Here is a 14641-nt window from a genome sequence, read left to right as displayed (position 1 = left end):
TAGGAATGCAATTAATTCAATGAGTATTTAATTGAGCCCTGAGTATGCAAGGCTTCAGGCACCAGATGGAGGTCTCTCCATTGCATTTGGAATTTCTGTTATTTGATGATTATTAAACCACGCTCCATGTCACCTAGACTGGCTATTTGCCTTTGAAACACTTTTCCTTTATCCATGAACTCTTTTTAATCCATTAAGAACAGGTGAAAGTCCTTCTTCCCAGTAAAGAAGAGGGGACTGTGGGTGCGGAATACTACCTACACAGTCAGACACAGAAAGATTGTTTCATTTAGTTTTTCGCTGTTACAAAGGAAGGCAATGGGCAAGGACATACCTAAAATAATAGTCGGGTTTTTTAAATCAATGACATTTTTTTAAAGTGAGGCAGAGGCAACAATGTAGCACCAGCTTCAACTTTTCAAAAACTATTCATCTCTCCTCCTAGGACCAGGCACTTAATCCCTCACTGCCCAGCAGCCTCCATCCACAACCAGCATTCGATAAGTAGTCTGAACCTGCAGCAAAAGAGGGACTTTTCTCCCTGGTAGCCTCTTCTTAACCCGATGAAATCACAGATCTGATCCAAAAACTTTGAAGTGAATTTCTATGGTCTTATGAGCCCATGGGGTTAAGGCTCTGGATAAACCTGAAAATGCTATTATTATGGTCCTGGCCATTTTTAATAAATGAACCTATGATGATAGTGGCGTTAAAGACTGGCAAGGTGCCTGCCCCCATTGTTGGTGCTGTCTTGGTGGAGTCTATACTTCATTGGATTGTGGGAAGACACCTGCTAAGTGTTTGTTGGTTAAAGTAAACAAGCAAAAACAGCAATATTGTAAGATGATCTGCTGTGAATGACTTAGCTATTCTCAGCAATACAATGATCCAAGACAATTCTGAAGGACTCCTAATGAAAAATGCTATCCACCTCCAGAGATGAAGTCTGAATGCAGATCAAAGCACGCTTTTTACATTTTTCTTTTATTATTCTTGTTTTGTTTTTGGTCTGCATTTTCTTTTGCAACATGGCTAATATGGAAAGTTTTGCATGACTGCACATGTATAATCTCTAGCAAATTGCTTGCCTTCTCAAGGAAGAGGGAGGGGAAGGAGGGAGGGAGAGAATTTGGAACTCAAATTTTTTTAAATGAATGTTAAACAAAATTTTACATGTAACTGAGAAAAGGACAAAATAAAAATTAAATGAAAGTGAATAGGGTAAAATCATCTCCTGTCTCTCGTTTCCTCTGCCGCCACTCCCAGAGGCCACATCAGATCCCAGGAGTTGTTCAAGGGCCAAGAGGGAGAAAAGACAGAGCTCCGTCTTCCTGAGAAGCCCCATAACCATGGAAACTTAAATCTGGTCAAGGACTTCATTTTACAAAGATGCTTTTCTGGTTGACTCCAGAGGTAAGAATCCCAGACCGAGCCCTGACTGGGGAGGCACATGTATATAGAGGCCCTGGGAAAAGGATACCCATTCTTCCCCTGGCAGCCAAGGATCCACTTGAAAACCCATCACAGTACAGTAGAAAGGGCAGTAGGTTCAGAGCCCAAGGTACAGGGTTCAAATTCTATTTCTATTCCTTACTACATATGCCTTGGACAAGTTTTCTGTCTGTAAAGTGAGTGTGGTAGATTAAATGGCCTCTAGGGTCCCTTCTAGTTCTTGATCTATAGCCAAGAGAGACAGTGGAACTGAATGAAGAGATCTGGCCTTGAAGTCAACATGACCTGGGTTCAAATCCTGCCCCTGATCCTACTTTGAAAGCAAAAGCCACTTAACATTCCCAGGAACTCTTTATTTCTAGATAGAATGGAGAAACAGGAAAGAGACACTGGTCAAAGCCTGCCAGCCCAGCCCAGCCCAGCCCATCTCTAGAAGCCAGGTCAACGAGCAGCAGGAAGGGGGGGGGGGGAGTCACAGCCCCTCCCCTTTTTTTTGCACCACTGAGTTGGGAATAAAGAAAAGGCAAAATCTGAGGTGTTCTAAAGTCACAGGATCCTACCCAATTAAGGTCTCCTTTTTCCTCAGCAGTGAAAAGCTCCAGGCTCTGTCTGCCTTATTTAACTCAATTCCGTATCCAAACATAGTCTGTCATGTACAAAGTACTAGGCTAGGTGCTTGGGAGAAAAAAGCAAAAACAAAATCGCCTCTGCTCAGGATCCTGCCTTCTTCTGAGGGACATAACATTTACCCAGAGAAGTCAACACAAGGCGATTGGAGCAAGGGGTAGGGAAGGGCCGGCACTGGGCAAGTACAATGGGAGAGTGCTGGATCTTAAGCCAGATGCCCTGGGTTCAGATCCAGCTGTGCCACTTACCGTATTTCCCCATGTATAAGACACACCCTTTTCCAAAAAAATTGGGGTCTAAAAACTGGGTGCATTTATACAGTGATTGTAGATTTTGTTACTTGCATTTCCCATTTTTTCACGCTTGTTGTCTTTGTGCTCATTGTTTCGTATTTGTTACCTGTATATTAGGTTACATTTTGCCACGTTCTGCCCAGAAATGGCTCTGAAAAGATTTTCATACAGTGCTGAATTCAAGTTAAAAGTGATCCAGTTTGCAAAAGTGAGTGGAAATCGTGCTGCTGAACATGTTTGGTCCTCCTCCAACTGAGAAAACAATTCGAGACTGGCTACGGGAAGAAGAAACCCTACCGAAAACACCACAGCAGAAGAAGGCCATGAGAAGCAAGTCAGCAAAATGGCCTGATTGAGAGAGGGAATTGAAGATAGGGACTGAAGAGCAAAGGGCAATTGGAATTCCTGTGTCCACAAAGATGGTTCAGCATGAGGCAAGAAGAATTGCTGATGAAAAAGAAGTTACTGATTTCAAAGGAGGACACAATTGGTGCTTCAGGTTCATGAAACAGAATGGACTAAGCATGCATACACACACCAGACTTACCCAAAAGATGCCTGAAAGCTATGAGCAGATGAATAAAACTTGAGTTCAATAACTTTATGTAATACTTTTTTTTTCAAATTTTGGGCCCCAAAATTAAGGTGCGTCTTATCCGTGGGGAAATTCAGGTACTACCTGAATGACCTTGGGGAAGTCACTTAACCTTAATGACCTCTAAGAGCCTCTCCAGCTCTAGCTTCTATGTCTCCTATTTACCCCCACAACTAGAGAATCAGGAAGGCTCTGTAGAGGAAGTGATATCTGAACCAAGCCTTTAAAGGGGAGGAAGGGAGGAAGGAACGGAAGGAGGAAGGGATGGAACAGAGAAAGGGAAGGAACAGAGGAAGGGAGGAAAAAAGGAAAGGAAGGAGGGAAGGAGGAAGGAAGGAAGGAAGGGAGGGAGGGAGGGAGGGAGGGAGGGAGGAAGGGAGGAAGGAAAGAAGGAAGGAAGGGAGGGAGGGAAGGAGGGAGGGGGTGACCTTGGCCTTTCTAAGTCAAGGTATATCCCATGTCTCAGTTTGCCTGAGGTGTGGCCATTCCATCGCTAAGGCTCCCTAAGAACTGAGACAAAAGATAGTCCAATTTACCCATCACAAAGCTATCAATCTGGGGAGAGAAAGCCCCTCAAGAGTTTCTGGCCAGAACAGAAAACAATTGCTATTTACACTGAGTACCTCTACAAATACATAGAGGCTGGAAATGATACATGGAATTTAGGGCATAGCCAATAGTCCAGTTGGGCTGGAGTATAAGTGTGTGAGGGGAATAATGTGAAATGAGGCAGGGAAGATGGACTGGAACCAGACCACAGAGGGTCTTAAATTCCTACGCTAAAGAGCCTTCCTTTATCCTAGAGGCACTAGGGAGGCTCTGAAGTTTCCTGAACAAGGGGAGTAATAGGATCAGACCTGTGCCTTAGGAGTATTTCCTTGACAGCTCTGAGGAAGATGAATTGGAAAGAAGAGAGCCTGGAAGCAGGGAAACCAATGAGGAAGCTGTTGCTCTAGCCCAGGCAGGAAGTGATGAGGGCCTGCATTAAAGAGTCTTCTCTGCAGTCTGGCAGAGCAGAAACCTACAAATTCTGTCATTTAGAGAGCATTTCAACACCCACTACATGACAAGACCAGTCTGTGCAAGGCACCTGTGGGAGGAGGGGGGCGCTGTTAGACAGTATTCTAGACTTGGGGTTCAAATTACAGACCTGAATTCATACCTGCGTAACCTTGGGCCAGGCATGTGACCTCTCTGTATCTGTTCCCTCATCTGTGAAATGGGGCTAATAACCTATCTGCCAGGACCATTGGGAGTACAGTATTTTGCAAGCTTAAAGTGTTCTAGACAGGAATGATAATGAGGATGATGATGATCAATGCTAGAATCCTGACAAGAGCCAGAGACTGGTTGGGACAGACAACCCAGTGAGAGGCCCTCATGAAGGGAAGAAAGAAGTTCTGGGTAGAAAGCTTCATAAAGAAGGTAGGACTTGACCTAGACCTGGAAGGAGCCATAGACTTTACACAGGCGGAGGCAAAGGGGAGGAAGATAGTTGATATGGAGGAAGATCTGGTGGCAGGGAGGCAGCAGAAGCAATGGAAGGGGTAGGAATGAATTGAGCTATTCAGTTTTCAAAGTCCTAAGTCCCTAAATCCAGCAGCTACCCATCCAAACCGCTCCTTCTCAGACCCTCAAAAGCAAGAAGTTCTTAACCTGGGGTTCATGAACTTAATTTTTCTTCTTTTTTATATAGTATTTTACTTTTCCCAATTACATGTAAAGACAATTTTTAACATTTTTTTTTATTTTGAGTTTCAAATTTTCTTCTCCCCTCCCTAAGACAGAAAGCAATTTGATACAGGTTATGTATGTAATCATGTAGAACATATTTCTATATTGGTCATGTTGTGAAAAAAGAAACAAACCAAAAGAAAATAAAACACAAACAAAGAAAGTGAAAAACATTATGCTTTGATCTGCATTCAGACTCCATCAAGTCTTTCTCTGGAGGTAGATAGCATTTTTCATCATGAGTCCTTCAGAACTGTCTTGGACACTATATTGCTGAGAATGGCTAAGTTTATTCACAATAGATCATCATACAATATTGCTGTTACTATGTATAATATTCTTCTGGTTCTGCTCACTCTACTTTGCATCAGTTCATGTAAGTCTTTCCAGGCTTTTCTGAAATCACCCTGCTTGTTATTTCTTAAGCACAATAGTATTCCATTACAATCATGCACCACAACCTGTTCAGCCATTCCCCTACTGATGGGCATCCCCTCAATTTCTAATTCTTCACCAGCACAAAAAAAGCTGCTATAAATATTTTTGTAGAAACAGGTCCCTTTCCCTTTTTTTAATCTCTTTGGGATACAGACCTAGTAGTAGTGTTCCCAGATCAAGGGTATGCACAGTTTGATTGTCCTTTGGGCATAATAAACTTGTTTTTACAAAAAAAGTTTTGATAGCTATATTTCACCATAATTGATTTTCTTTATAACCCTGTGTATTTAATTCTATGCATTTAAAAAGGCTATTCTCAGAAGGAGGCCACAGGCTTCACCAGACTGCCAAAGGAATCCATGACCCAGAAAAGGTTAAGGAATCCCTGCTCTAAGGCATTCTCCCAAGAAGAATCACACAAAGAAGAGAATGCCAAGGAAATCTAGGAAGCAGAGTGGATGGTACAATAGTTGGGTAAATATGGACAGATGAAGAAACAGGGGCGATACGTTGATGGAAATAGTGAGCAGACCACCAGAGCAGAAGGAAGAAATTGATGAGGAGCTGAAGAAATAGTTTATATGCCTGGAGGCACGCCAGTGCGTGGATGGGGACTCCAATCATCGATGCATCTGTTGGGGCAACCTCACTGCCAAAAGCCAAGCAGCTAACAATTCTTGGCCTGACTTAATGACAATTTCATCCTTCAAAAGGACCAGCAAGGAAGAACTGGTTACTGGTATAGAAATGGTGGGAACCATATACATCAAAATATTTATTGCATCATTTTTTGTGGCAAACTGTGATACATAAAGGCAACAGAAAATTATTGCACTTTAATAAATTATAACTATAAAGAATACAGAGGAGAACAAGAAAAGTTATGTACTGATGCAGCTAGGCGGTATAGAGTAGAATGCTGAGCCTGGAGTCAGTAAGATCTGAGTTCAAATCCAGCCTCAGAAAACCTGGGTAAGTCACTTAACCCTACAGTTGCCTTAGTTTCCTCACCTGTAAAATGAGCTGGAGAAGGAAATAGTAAACCACTCTAGTATCTTTGCCAAGAAATCCCCAAATGGGGTCACCAAGAGTTAGACACGACTGAAAAATGACTCACTAACAATAACATTACCTCACAGGGTTGTTGTGAGGATCAAATGAGAGGATATTTGTAAAGTATCTGGCACATAGTAGGCTCTATATAAATGTTTATTCCCTTCTTCTCTCCACCACCCATGCAAAGTGAAGCAAGCAGGCCCAGGAATCCAACATATATACAAGTTTGTGAAAAGAAAGAACAAAAACCAAACAGTAATAAATCTTCCTTTTTGCCCAGGAGGGGACTATGGGTACAAAACATGGCATGTTCTGCTCAATTTAGCTGTTTTAACTGAACTGCCTTTCTTCCCCTTTTTTTCATTCCTTGCTACAAGGGAGGACTTTCTGACAAAATATTTTATCTGGAAACTAAGATTACATAACAACAAAAGACACTAACGATTTTTAAAATAATAAAGAAATTATGGGAACCACGTGGAGAAGTATTAACACTACCTTAGAAAGGTGATAGAGAAAGGAAAGACACCATCTGACAGCAGAATCCAGTGTTCATTCCCATAGGATGGGCATAATTGCTAATAAGTGTGAGTCTGGGCGAGGCAATGTGGAACAACAGAAATAGAGATGACCCAAGTGCATAATCCTATCTTTGCCACTTACTACCTCTGTGACCTTGGGCAAGTCATTAGCCACCCTGGGCCTTGATTTTCTCCTCTATAAAATGATGGGAGGGATGGGATTAGGTGACCTCTAAGGCCCCTTTCAGTTCTAACTCTCTGATATGATGACTCCTTTTACAGAAAGCTTTCCAGATAGGGGTAGGAAGCAAAAACAAGGTAGAAGTTGGCCAAGGGTGCCCTCAATAACTTTTACTTCCAGTTTCCAAAGGGGAATCTTTCCAAATCGGGGCTTCAGTGACATTCCAAGTAAACTCATACCACTTGGGAGCACAGAAAGGAAGTATTTCCTGATAGATCCATTTTCTCTCTTTTTCTCTGAAGGGGGAAGGCAGGGCAATTGGGTTAAGTGACTTGCCCAAGGTCACATAGCTAGTAAGTGTGTCAAGTGTCTGAGGCCAAATTTGAACTCAGATACTCTTGACTCCAGGGCCAGTGCCCTACTCACCGCACCACCTAGCTGCCCCTTGATAGACCCATTTTAACCACCTGGAGTAGGAAGGAGTCTCCAGCAGAGACCCATAGAGTAACTCCCTCAGTGGAGTACAGCTGAAGTTATGGGGCTCTGTTTCTAGAAAGGATGAGAAGTGGGGTTTCCAGAAACTTGGGGCTCAGAACTCCAAAGAATCATTGTTTTAAAACAGTGAGATTGTAACTACCCTTCTAAGACTTCTAGAACAAACCTGCTACTAACTGTGATGTGGACAAGTTAGCTTTTCTCAAGCTTTATTTCCTTGTCTATTAAACGGAGCTCTAGCTCAGAGGGTCATTGTGGGAAGCAAATGAGATAATATATGTAAATCGCTTTGCGAACCTTAAAGAGTCATAGACTTCTTCTCTCCCCTTCCCCTAGACCCCCAGACAATGGCAGCTTAAGAAGCATATGGTAGTAGGAGACGTGTTTGTATAGTCCACCCTAAGGCTGAGTCCCCAGCTGCCTTCTTCTGCCTTCTTCCTTTTGTGAGGCCAGGTCTGTGACCAGTGATCTTAAGAAATGGACCTTTCCAGATCTGGCATTAACTCCCTTGGCAAGAGTCCCTGAATTTGGGATTCAGGCATCAGTCAAAGATTTAGAATCAGATGAGCAGCAGTCAGATCCTAGGACAACCATTAGTAACCTCTGTGACATCAAGCAACTCACTTTGCTTCTCTTAGTCTCCTCTTCTGTAAAATGGGGAGAAGGGTATTCTAGACTAACTGTGCTCCCCATTTTGGAGATGAGAAGACTCTAGAATGACTCTAGAAAGACCTTTAAAGTCCTTTCTAGCCCTAGATCTATAATCTCATGATCCAATCTTCTCTATAGATGAAATTAAACCTAGGGAGGATTCTGGAAGTGCCCCCTCACCCCCTCCTTGGAGCACCTGGACCATTCTGTGTTTAATCAAAACCCTTTCAGGCCAACACCTTTTCCTCCTGAAAAACTTTCCTAATCTCTTCTCATGGGTCCCACTGAGTAACAATCATCCCAGGATAGGACAATGGGGGTCAAATGTGTCACCTCCCACATGCTTGTCTCTCAGCACCAGGGTCATTAAGAAAGTTGGTCAAGAGAAAGGGCAGGCAAATTCCCACACCAAGCAATGAATGCTGTTATCAGCAGACATCATGGGATTTAGGACTGGTATGACCTTACTGGTCTTCTAGTTCAGAGGCATCAAGCACTCCAGCCAACAATACTTCCAAACCAGATTAAAATGCAGTTTCCATCTAGCGTTAATGTATTGGTGTATTAATTTTTAAAAGAAACATACAAACATGTCTGGTTTTCTAAGTCAATATGTGGCCCCCAAGTATCCTTGTGTAAAATTTAGTGGTACCTGCTTCTTTTTGGGTTTGACACCACTGAAAAAGTAAGCCTCCTTCATTGGGCAACTGAAGAAACTGAGGACCACCAGTACAGGGAACCGATCTGCAGGAGGTCACAAAGGTAGGTAGTAGCTAAGAGTTGGGATCTGAACCAGGTTCTCTTACTCCAAAGCCACTGAATTAGCCTTTCCTCAGCACGCCCAATTGTTCTAAAAATACTTTAATATGGCACTTTGAAGATTGTACATCATTTTTAGTCACACAACATTAAAAGAGTAGAGAGTACTGGTATTATCTCCATCTTACAGTTCTAGAAACTGAGAACCTGAGAGGGTCAGTGGGATGATGGGGAATACATTGCTAGAAAGGAGGCTGTGGAGAGTGGGCTGCATTTGGAGTCAAAGGTCATTCTTTCTAATCCCCCACATTGCTACTTAACAACTTGTTAAGTCAAACGGACAAACATTTATTAAGTGCCTATGTGCCTGGCACTGAGCTAAGCTTTGTGTGACCTTGGACAAGTGAATTTCTCTACAGGAAACTTCTGTTTCTTCATTTGTAAAATGAGGGGAGGGGTTCCTCCCAGCTCTAAATGGGTGGTTCCTGTTAAGTAGCAGAGGAACTCGGTCAGGTATTCCAAGGCCAGCTCTTTTTCTATCTCCTCAAGCAGCTTCCCTTTAAGGAGAGCAGCTGGCTGGAACCCTCCCTCTGGGACTTCTTCAAATGTCTGTCTGCCACTGTGGTCACGGATGTGCTCAACCTGGGAAGGATGAGAGGAAGTCGCCGGGCCAGCCTGAGAGGTAACTTCCCCGCAAGGGCTCGGTGGTTTGGGAAGGCCTGCCAGCCAGGCCTCCTGGGGGATCATCTGGCTAAATTCAATTCTCCCATCCAGCTCCCAGACGCTGCTATTCCTGCTCCCGCTACTCCTGAATCCCGTCTCTAGCCTTAGCCCCAGCAACCATACCTAAAGTGCAACCGTTTGACAAAGGCACTTGCAAAGGCACAATTGAACGGTCAGGGGAACCGTGGCGAATAGGATGAAGGAAGATGGCATTTCTTCCCTTTCAGGGTTTGCATCCCCCAAGCCAAAGGGGGGGAATGTGGGGGCGGAGGGGGGATCCAGCAAAAGGATTCTGAGACTGGAGTCACTCAGCAACCCCTTCCGTGCTCCCAGTTCCTCACTCCCCAATCCCAGCTCCGTCTCCCCGGGGGGTTGGGGGAGGGGGAGAAGTGGGGAAGAGGTCACAGCTCTCCTCCAATTTGTGTTTTCAAGTATGCACACCATCCACGGGAGAGCTGGCTGAGACCTCCGAGCTCCTGCTGAAAGCCAGGACAGGGGCACAGCATTCACACACGCAACCCGCCCCCCAATTTCTCGGCTGAATGCCGCAGGAGACAAACTAGGGTCGGACCGAGGAAATAGGGGAAGGGGCCCAACAGAAAAGGAGGAGGTGAACCCCGGCATATCCCAGGAGAGCGAGCGCGCCAAGGCTGAAGCTCTGGTTCTCGCCCGCTGAGACTAGGGCAGAGCAAAAAAGCCCGTTGTTCTTAGTGCGGTCAGAGGGGGCTAAACTTTTCTGGGTTCGCTTCCCTCGGCTCTGGGCAACTCGTGCCCGAGTGGGTCAGGGAGCAACCGCTGCGTTCCCAAGGGCTACGGAACGCAGGGGCGGAGAGCTGTCCCCCGGGACCCCTGGGCTGCCGGCAGTGGGGCGCGCCCTCCCCCACCCAGCTCCAAGCTCAGATCCCAACTCCTGCCCTGGCTGGGGAGTCAGGGAGCATCTCCCTCCTCCCTGGGGCCCGGGAACGATGGATAGTATAGTGCTGCCCTCCGGGAAAACTGAGTAGCCAGTAACCGGACAGAGGCGGGGAGCTCCGGCTCCTACCCAAGCCCCTGCCCCAACCCGATCTCCGCTCTCGAACCCCCCACCTCTACCTCTGCCCGGTTCCTACTCACATGAGGGGCTGAAGCTGACTTCCCGAAGATGGAGGAAGGGTCGCTGCGGCCAGTAGTAGGGCCAGGGCCACGACGGGGGCGGGTAACTCCATGGTTGCCCCTTCGGGTTAAAGGGATGCTGCGAGTCCTCCCGAGCTCGCTCGAGGAAGTTTGGGCTCCTTTAGAAGGTAGGCATCCCACCCAGCTTTTTGCCTCCTCTGGCCAGGTCTTACAGCTGGATCTCTGAGCTTGGGGGGAACCAGGAGCCTCCACGTGCGCCGCTGGCCGAAGGCGCGTCTGCTGCCGGGGCTGGGCGCACTGGCGGAGAACCGGCGCGCAGTGTTCGCGCCGCAATGGACTTCCTCGGCCAGCCCACTGGGCCACCTCTCACCGACTTCAGCGGGGAACCCTTCCGAGCCAAACTTGGGATAGAATCTCTAGGGCCCCGGGCTCAGAAGAGGAGACCAACGCCTCCGTGCAGCAGGTGATGAAGGTCCTGGCTGGCCACCGGGAGACGCAAACGCAAGCCTCCGCTTGCCTCCAGCCCTTTAAGGGAGATCGGGGTGGGGGGCGTACTCCGCAGACCTGCGCGCCGAGATCCGCCCCCGATAAGAGGCGCTACTCCCCCCACAGTCAGAGAGAGGTACCCATTAACCCACGGTGCACCGTCTGGCTGCCTCCTTCCCTCCGCTCCCCACCCGATCGCGGAGGCAGTAGGTTTGGCCACGCCCCCAGCCCCACCCACCCTCGAATTTCAGGGAGCCTGGGGCACCCGCCCACCCCCAACCTCCGCAGCTTTTCCTGGTCTGCTAGAAGCTGACAGCCAGACAGTACTGGGCGAGCTGTGCCCAGTCCAGCAGACAAGCCTCCTCCTTTCACCCCCCACCCCCACCCCACTCACACGAAGCAGGCAGTTACGGGAGCGACGAAGGGTTTGGCAAATGCACTGAAAGTGGCCTGCAGACCCCAGAGCCATCGGCCTCCAGGGAGAAGCCAGTCAGTCTCATCTCACCTGCCTTCCTATCACTTACTTTTCCCCTTTAGACAAAAACCAGACTGGTTTCTCTGCCCACATTCAAGGGTACTGAGAACTTGTGGTCTGTGTTACTGAAAGAGAACCTTTCCCACAGACCTCACCCTCTAACCTCAGAGGTTTCCCATCCCTTCTACAACCCAACCTGACCCCTGGCTGCCCCCTTGCTAGTCGCTTCTGCTCCCCCCTCCCCCATATCACAAATGCGGTTCAAAGCCAAGTACACCATACGCATTTTTGTGATTGTTTCTGTTCTGATTCTTCTTGGCAACTTGTAGCTTAGGGGGAAGGGGGTGAAGAGGAGAGGGGAGCCCCACCTGCAGCAGACATTATAGCAGCCCGGGCCAGAGCAGATGCACATACTCCAAGCCAGAAGTCTGTTTCTAGTTTATTAATTCCTCTCTTTTTAAATCAGTTTTGGGGTGCTGTTGGTTTTTTAAGGAGGAACAAGGTTGGAAGGTCTAGGCAGTTTAGGAGCTGAGCCTTCTGCAGCTTGAGTAAGGGCAGGGATTGTTACATTTTTGTCTTTCGTATCACCAGTGCCAAACACACAGTAGTCACTTAATAAATGTCTGATTGATGGGTCCCAAATCCAGGTGTCAGTAATCTCTGATAATGGCAGTTTACCCAGCCATTCTAAAACCATAGGTAAATCAACAGTCATTTATATTTGTCTTTCAAATACACTGCATGACTTTTAAAGACCTCATTCAACAAACATCAGTTAAACTGTTCTTGGCCCTGGGGGAGTTAACTGAGCTTAGATAAAATGTGGTCCCTGCCCTCTTGGAGTTCACAGTAGGAAAAAGATAAGACACAGGCAGATAAGCGTAATATATAATAGAGTAAATTAGGAAAGGCAGCCAAAAAACAAAAACCAAACTCAGTCACAGATTCCTTTAAAGAGAAGCAGAGCTTTGGGGACTAGAGGAGTGTTGGGTCCCCTACCCACTGCCCTGGGTAAGCAGCATCTGGAGCATGTATCCCCACAAGGAGAAATAGCTCCAAAATCAAAAGACCTGCTTGTGCCTCGAGGCAAACCGCTTTCCTGCCTCTCGGATTCCTCCTCTGTAAATACTGGAGGGAGTTGGACTAGTTGGCCTCTGAGGCCCCTTCCAGCTGTATAGCTAGAGAACTTTTGCATCCAGTTCTGGGTACCATATTTTAGGAATGACACTGATAGGCTGAAAAATGTCTAGAGGATGGTAACCAGGGTCGGGAAGGGTGAGTTCATCCCGTAAGAGTTAAAGGAACCCCAGGGATGTTTAGCTTGGGAAAGAGAAGGAGAAGCGAAAGCCACCTTCAAGCATTGGAAGGGCTATTCCTGAGAAGAGGAATCAGCCTTGTCCTGCTTGGCCAGAGAGGCCAAAACAAAGGGCAGCCAATGCCTCGATAGATTTGTTGTAAAGACAACTTCCTAACAATCAAAAGTAGAATGGGATGCCTGGGATAAGGAGGAGTGTGTTCTTCATTGGAGGTCTTCAAGCAGATAGTGGCTGGTCACTAATTAGTGGAAAGGTTGGGGAAAGGTTTCCTTTTCACTTTCCCTAAGGTCGCTTCCTGGTGTGAAGTTAAGAGGCACCAAGCAAAGTGTTATGGGAGGACTAAAGGAAAAGAGCTTTATTGGGGCATGGGGAGCAATCATGGAAGGCTTCCTGTAAGAGGTGGCATTTCAATTGGGCTTTAAAAGATGGCCAGGAGTTTAAAAACCATGGAGGGAAAGGGAGACCATTCCAGATATAGGGAATAGCCAGAGGAAAGGCTGTAATAACATAATACATGTTCAGAAACCTAAGTGGGGCTGGAACATGGAGAGGAGTAGTATGAGATAAGGGAAGAAAGTGACGATAGTGTCGGATTATTGAGAACATTAAATGTCTAGCAAAGAAACCTAGACTTTGTTCCAGGGCCAACGAAGATCTCTGAGCAGAGGAATGGTGTGACCAAGTCTGTAAGCTTCGCTCCCTCTTCCCAAGAAGAGACCGGAAAATGTATCTGCCTACCTTCTTTGAAGAGGTGGGAGGCTATGGGTGTGGAATACTGCATGTGCCATCAGAATCAGTTTGTGGCCTGGCTAGTTTTGCTGGAGGGGAGTGAAGGGAACACGTGAAGAAATAGTAGCATGGTAAAAACAAAAGATGGGGCAGCATCTAGCTCAGTGGATAGAGGTCTGGGCCTAGAGTCAGAAAGGTGCAAATTCAAATCTGGCCTCAAACACTTACTAGCTGTGTGACCTTGGGAAAGTCACTTAACCTCTGCTTGCCTTAATCCACCAGAGAAGGAAATAGCGAACCACTCCAGTTTCTTTGCCAAGAAAACCCCATGGACAGTATTGTCGGGCTATGGTCCACAAGGTCATGAGATACAACTGAACAACAACGAAAGCAAAAGACAGCAATACCAATTTATAATTTTAAAAAGATTAGTCTGGCATGAAGAGAAGATACAACAGGACAGAAAGCAGAGAGGGTGAGACCTGCTAAGCTCACACAGCCCATGCTGGTGGTATGGAGGGTAAAGTGTGTCAGAATGGATGGAGAGGAAGGGGTAGATGCTGGAGATGCTGTAGGGGCGATCAGCCAGGCTTGGGAACTGGCCTGGAAAGAGTCAGAGAAGACCGCCGGGGTCATAAACATGGAAGGCCGGGTGAATGGTGGCACCAAAGGCAGAGAAGCTCAGGTACAGACAGGAGCTCCACGACCCTGTCAATCCACAAGCAGTTATGAAGGGTCTGGTGTGTGCCAGACGCTGTCCTAAGTGCTGAAAGTAGTTCTAAGTAAAGAAAAGGCAAAACGGTCCCTGCCCTCAAGGAGCTTACAGTCAAATGAGAGAGGCAATGTGTCAATTGCATGTTGGTGCAAGATCCATACAAAGCAGATACAAAGTAAACCTTAGAGAGGAGGACGCTAGCGGCCATGATAATATTTGTACAGTGCTCGTAGTAGGCACTTAATAAATTCTTACTCTCTTCCCATCTTTCCCCCTCCCTGG

The 14641-nt window shown here is 46.5% G+C and overlaps 1 protein-coding gene across 1 annotated transcript in view; it reads right to left on the bottom strand.

Moving 5' to 3' along the window:
- MEGF6 (multiple EGF like domains 6) overlaps window positions 1-10730 on the bottom strand; it is a 384175-nt gene extending 373445 nt beyond the window's left edge. Inside the window, exon 1 of the mRNA XM_036746355.1 lies at window positions 10639-10730. Coding sequence (XP_036602250.1) covers window positions 10639-10730 — 92 coding nt within the window. The remainder of the gene's footprint in view (window positions 1-10638) is intronic.
- Between the last annotated feature and the right edge of the window lie 3911 nt (window positions 10731-14641).

This window comes from Trichosurus vulpecula, chromosome 2, assembly GCF_011100635.1.
Source record: "Trichosurus vulpecula isolate mTriVul1 chromosome 2, mTriVul1.pri, whole genome shotgun sequence".
Classification (NCBI taxonomy): Eukaryota; Metazoa; Chordata; class Mammalia; order Diprotodontia; family Phalangeridae; genus Trichosurus; species Trichosurus vulpecula.
Note: the sequence above shows the minus strand (reverse complement) of the source record. Positions and strands in the feature narration are given on the sequence as shown.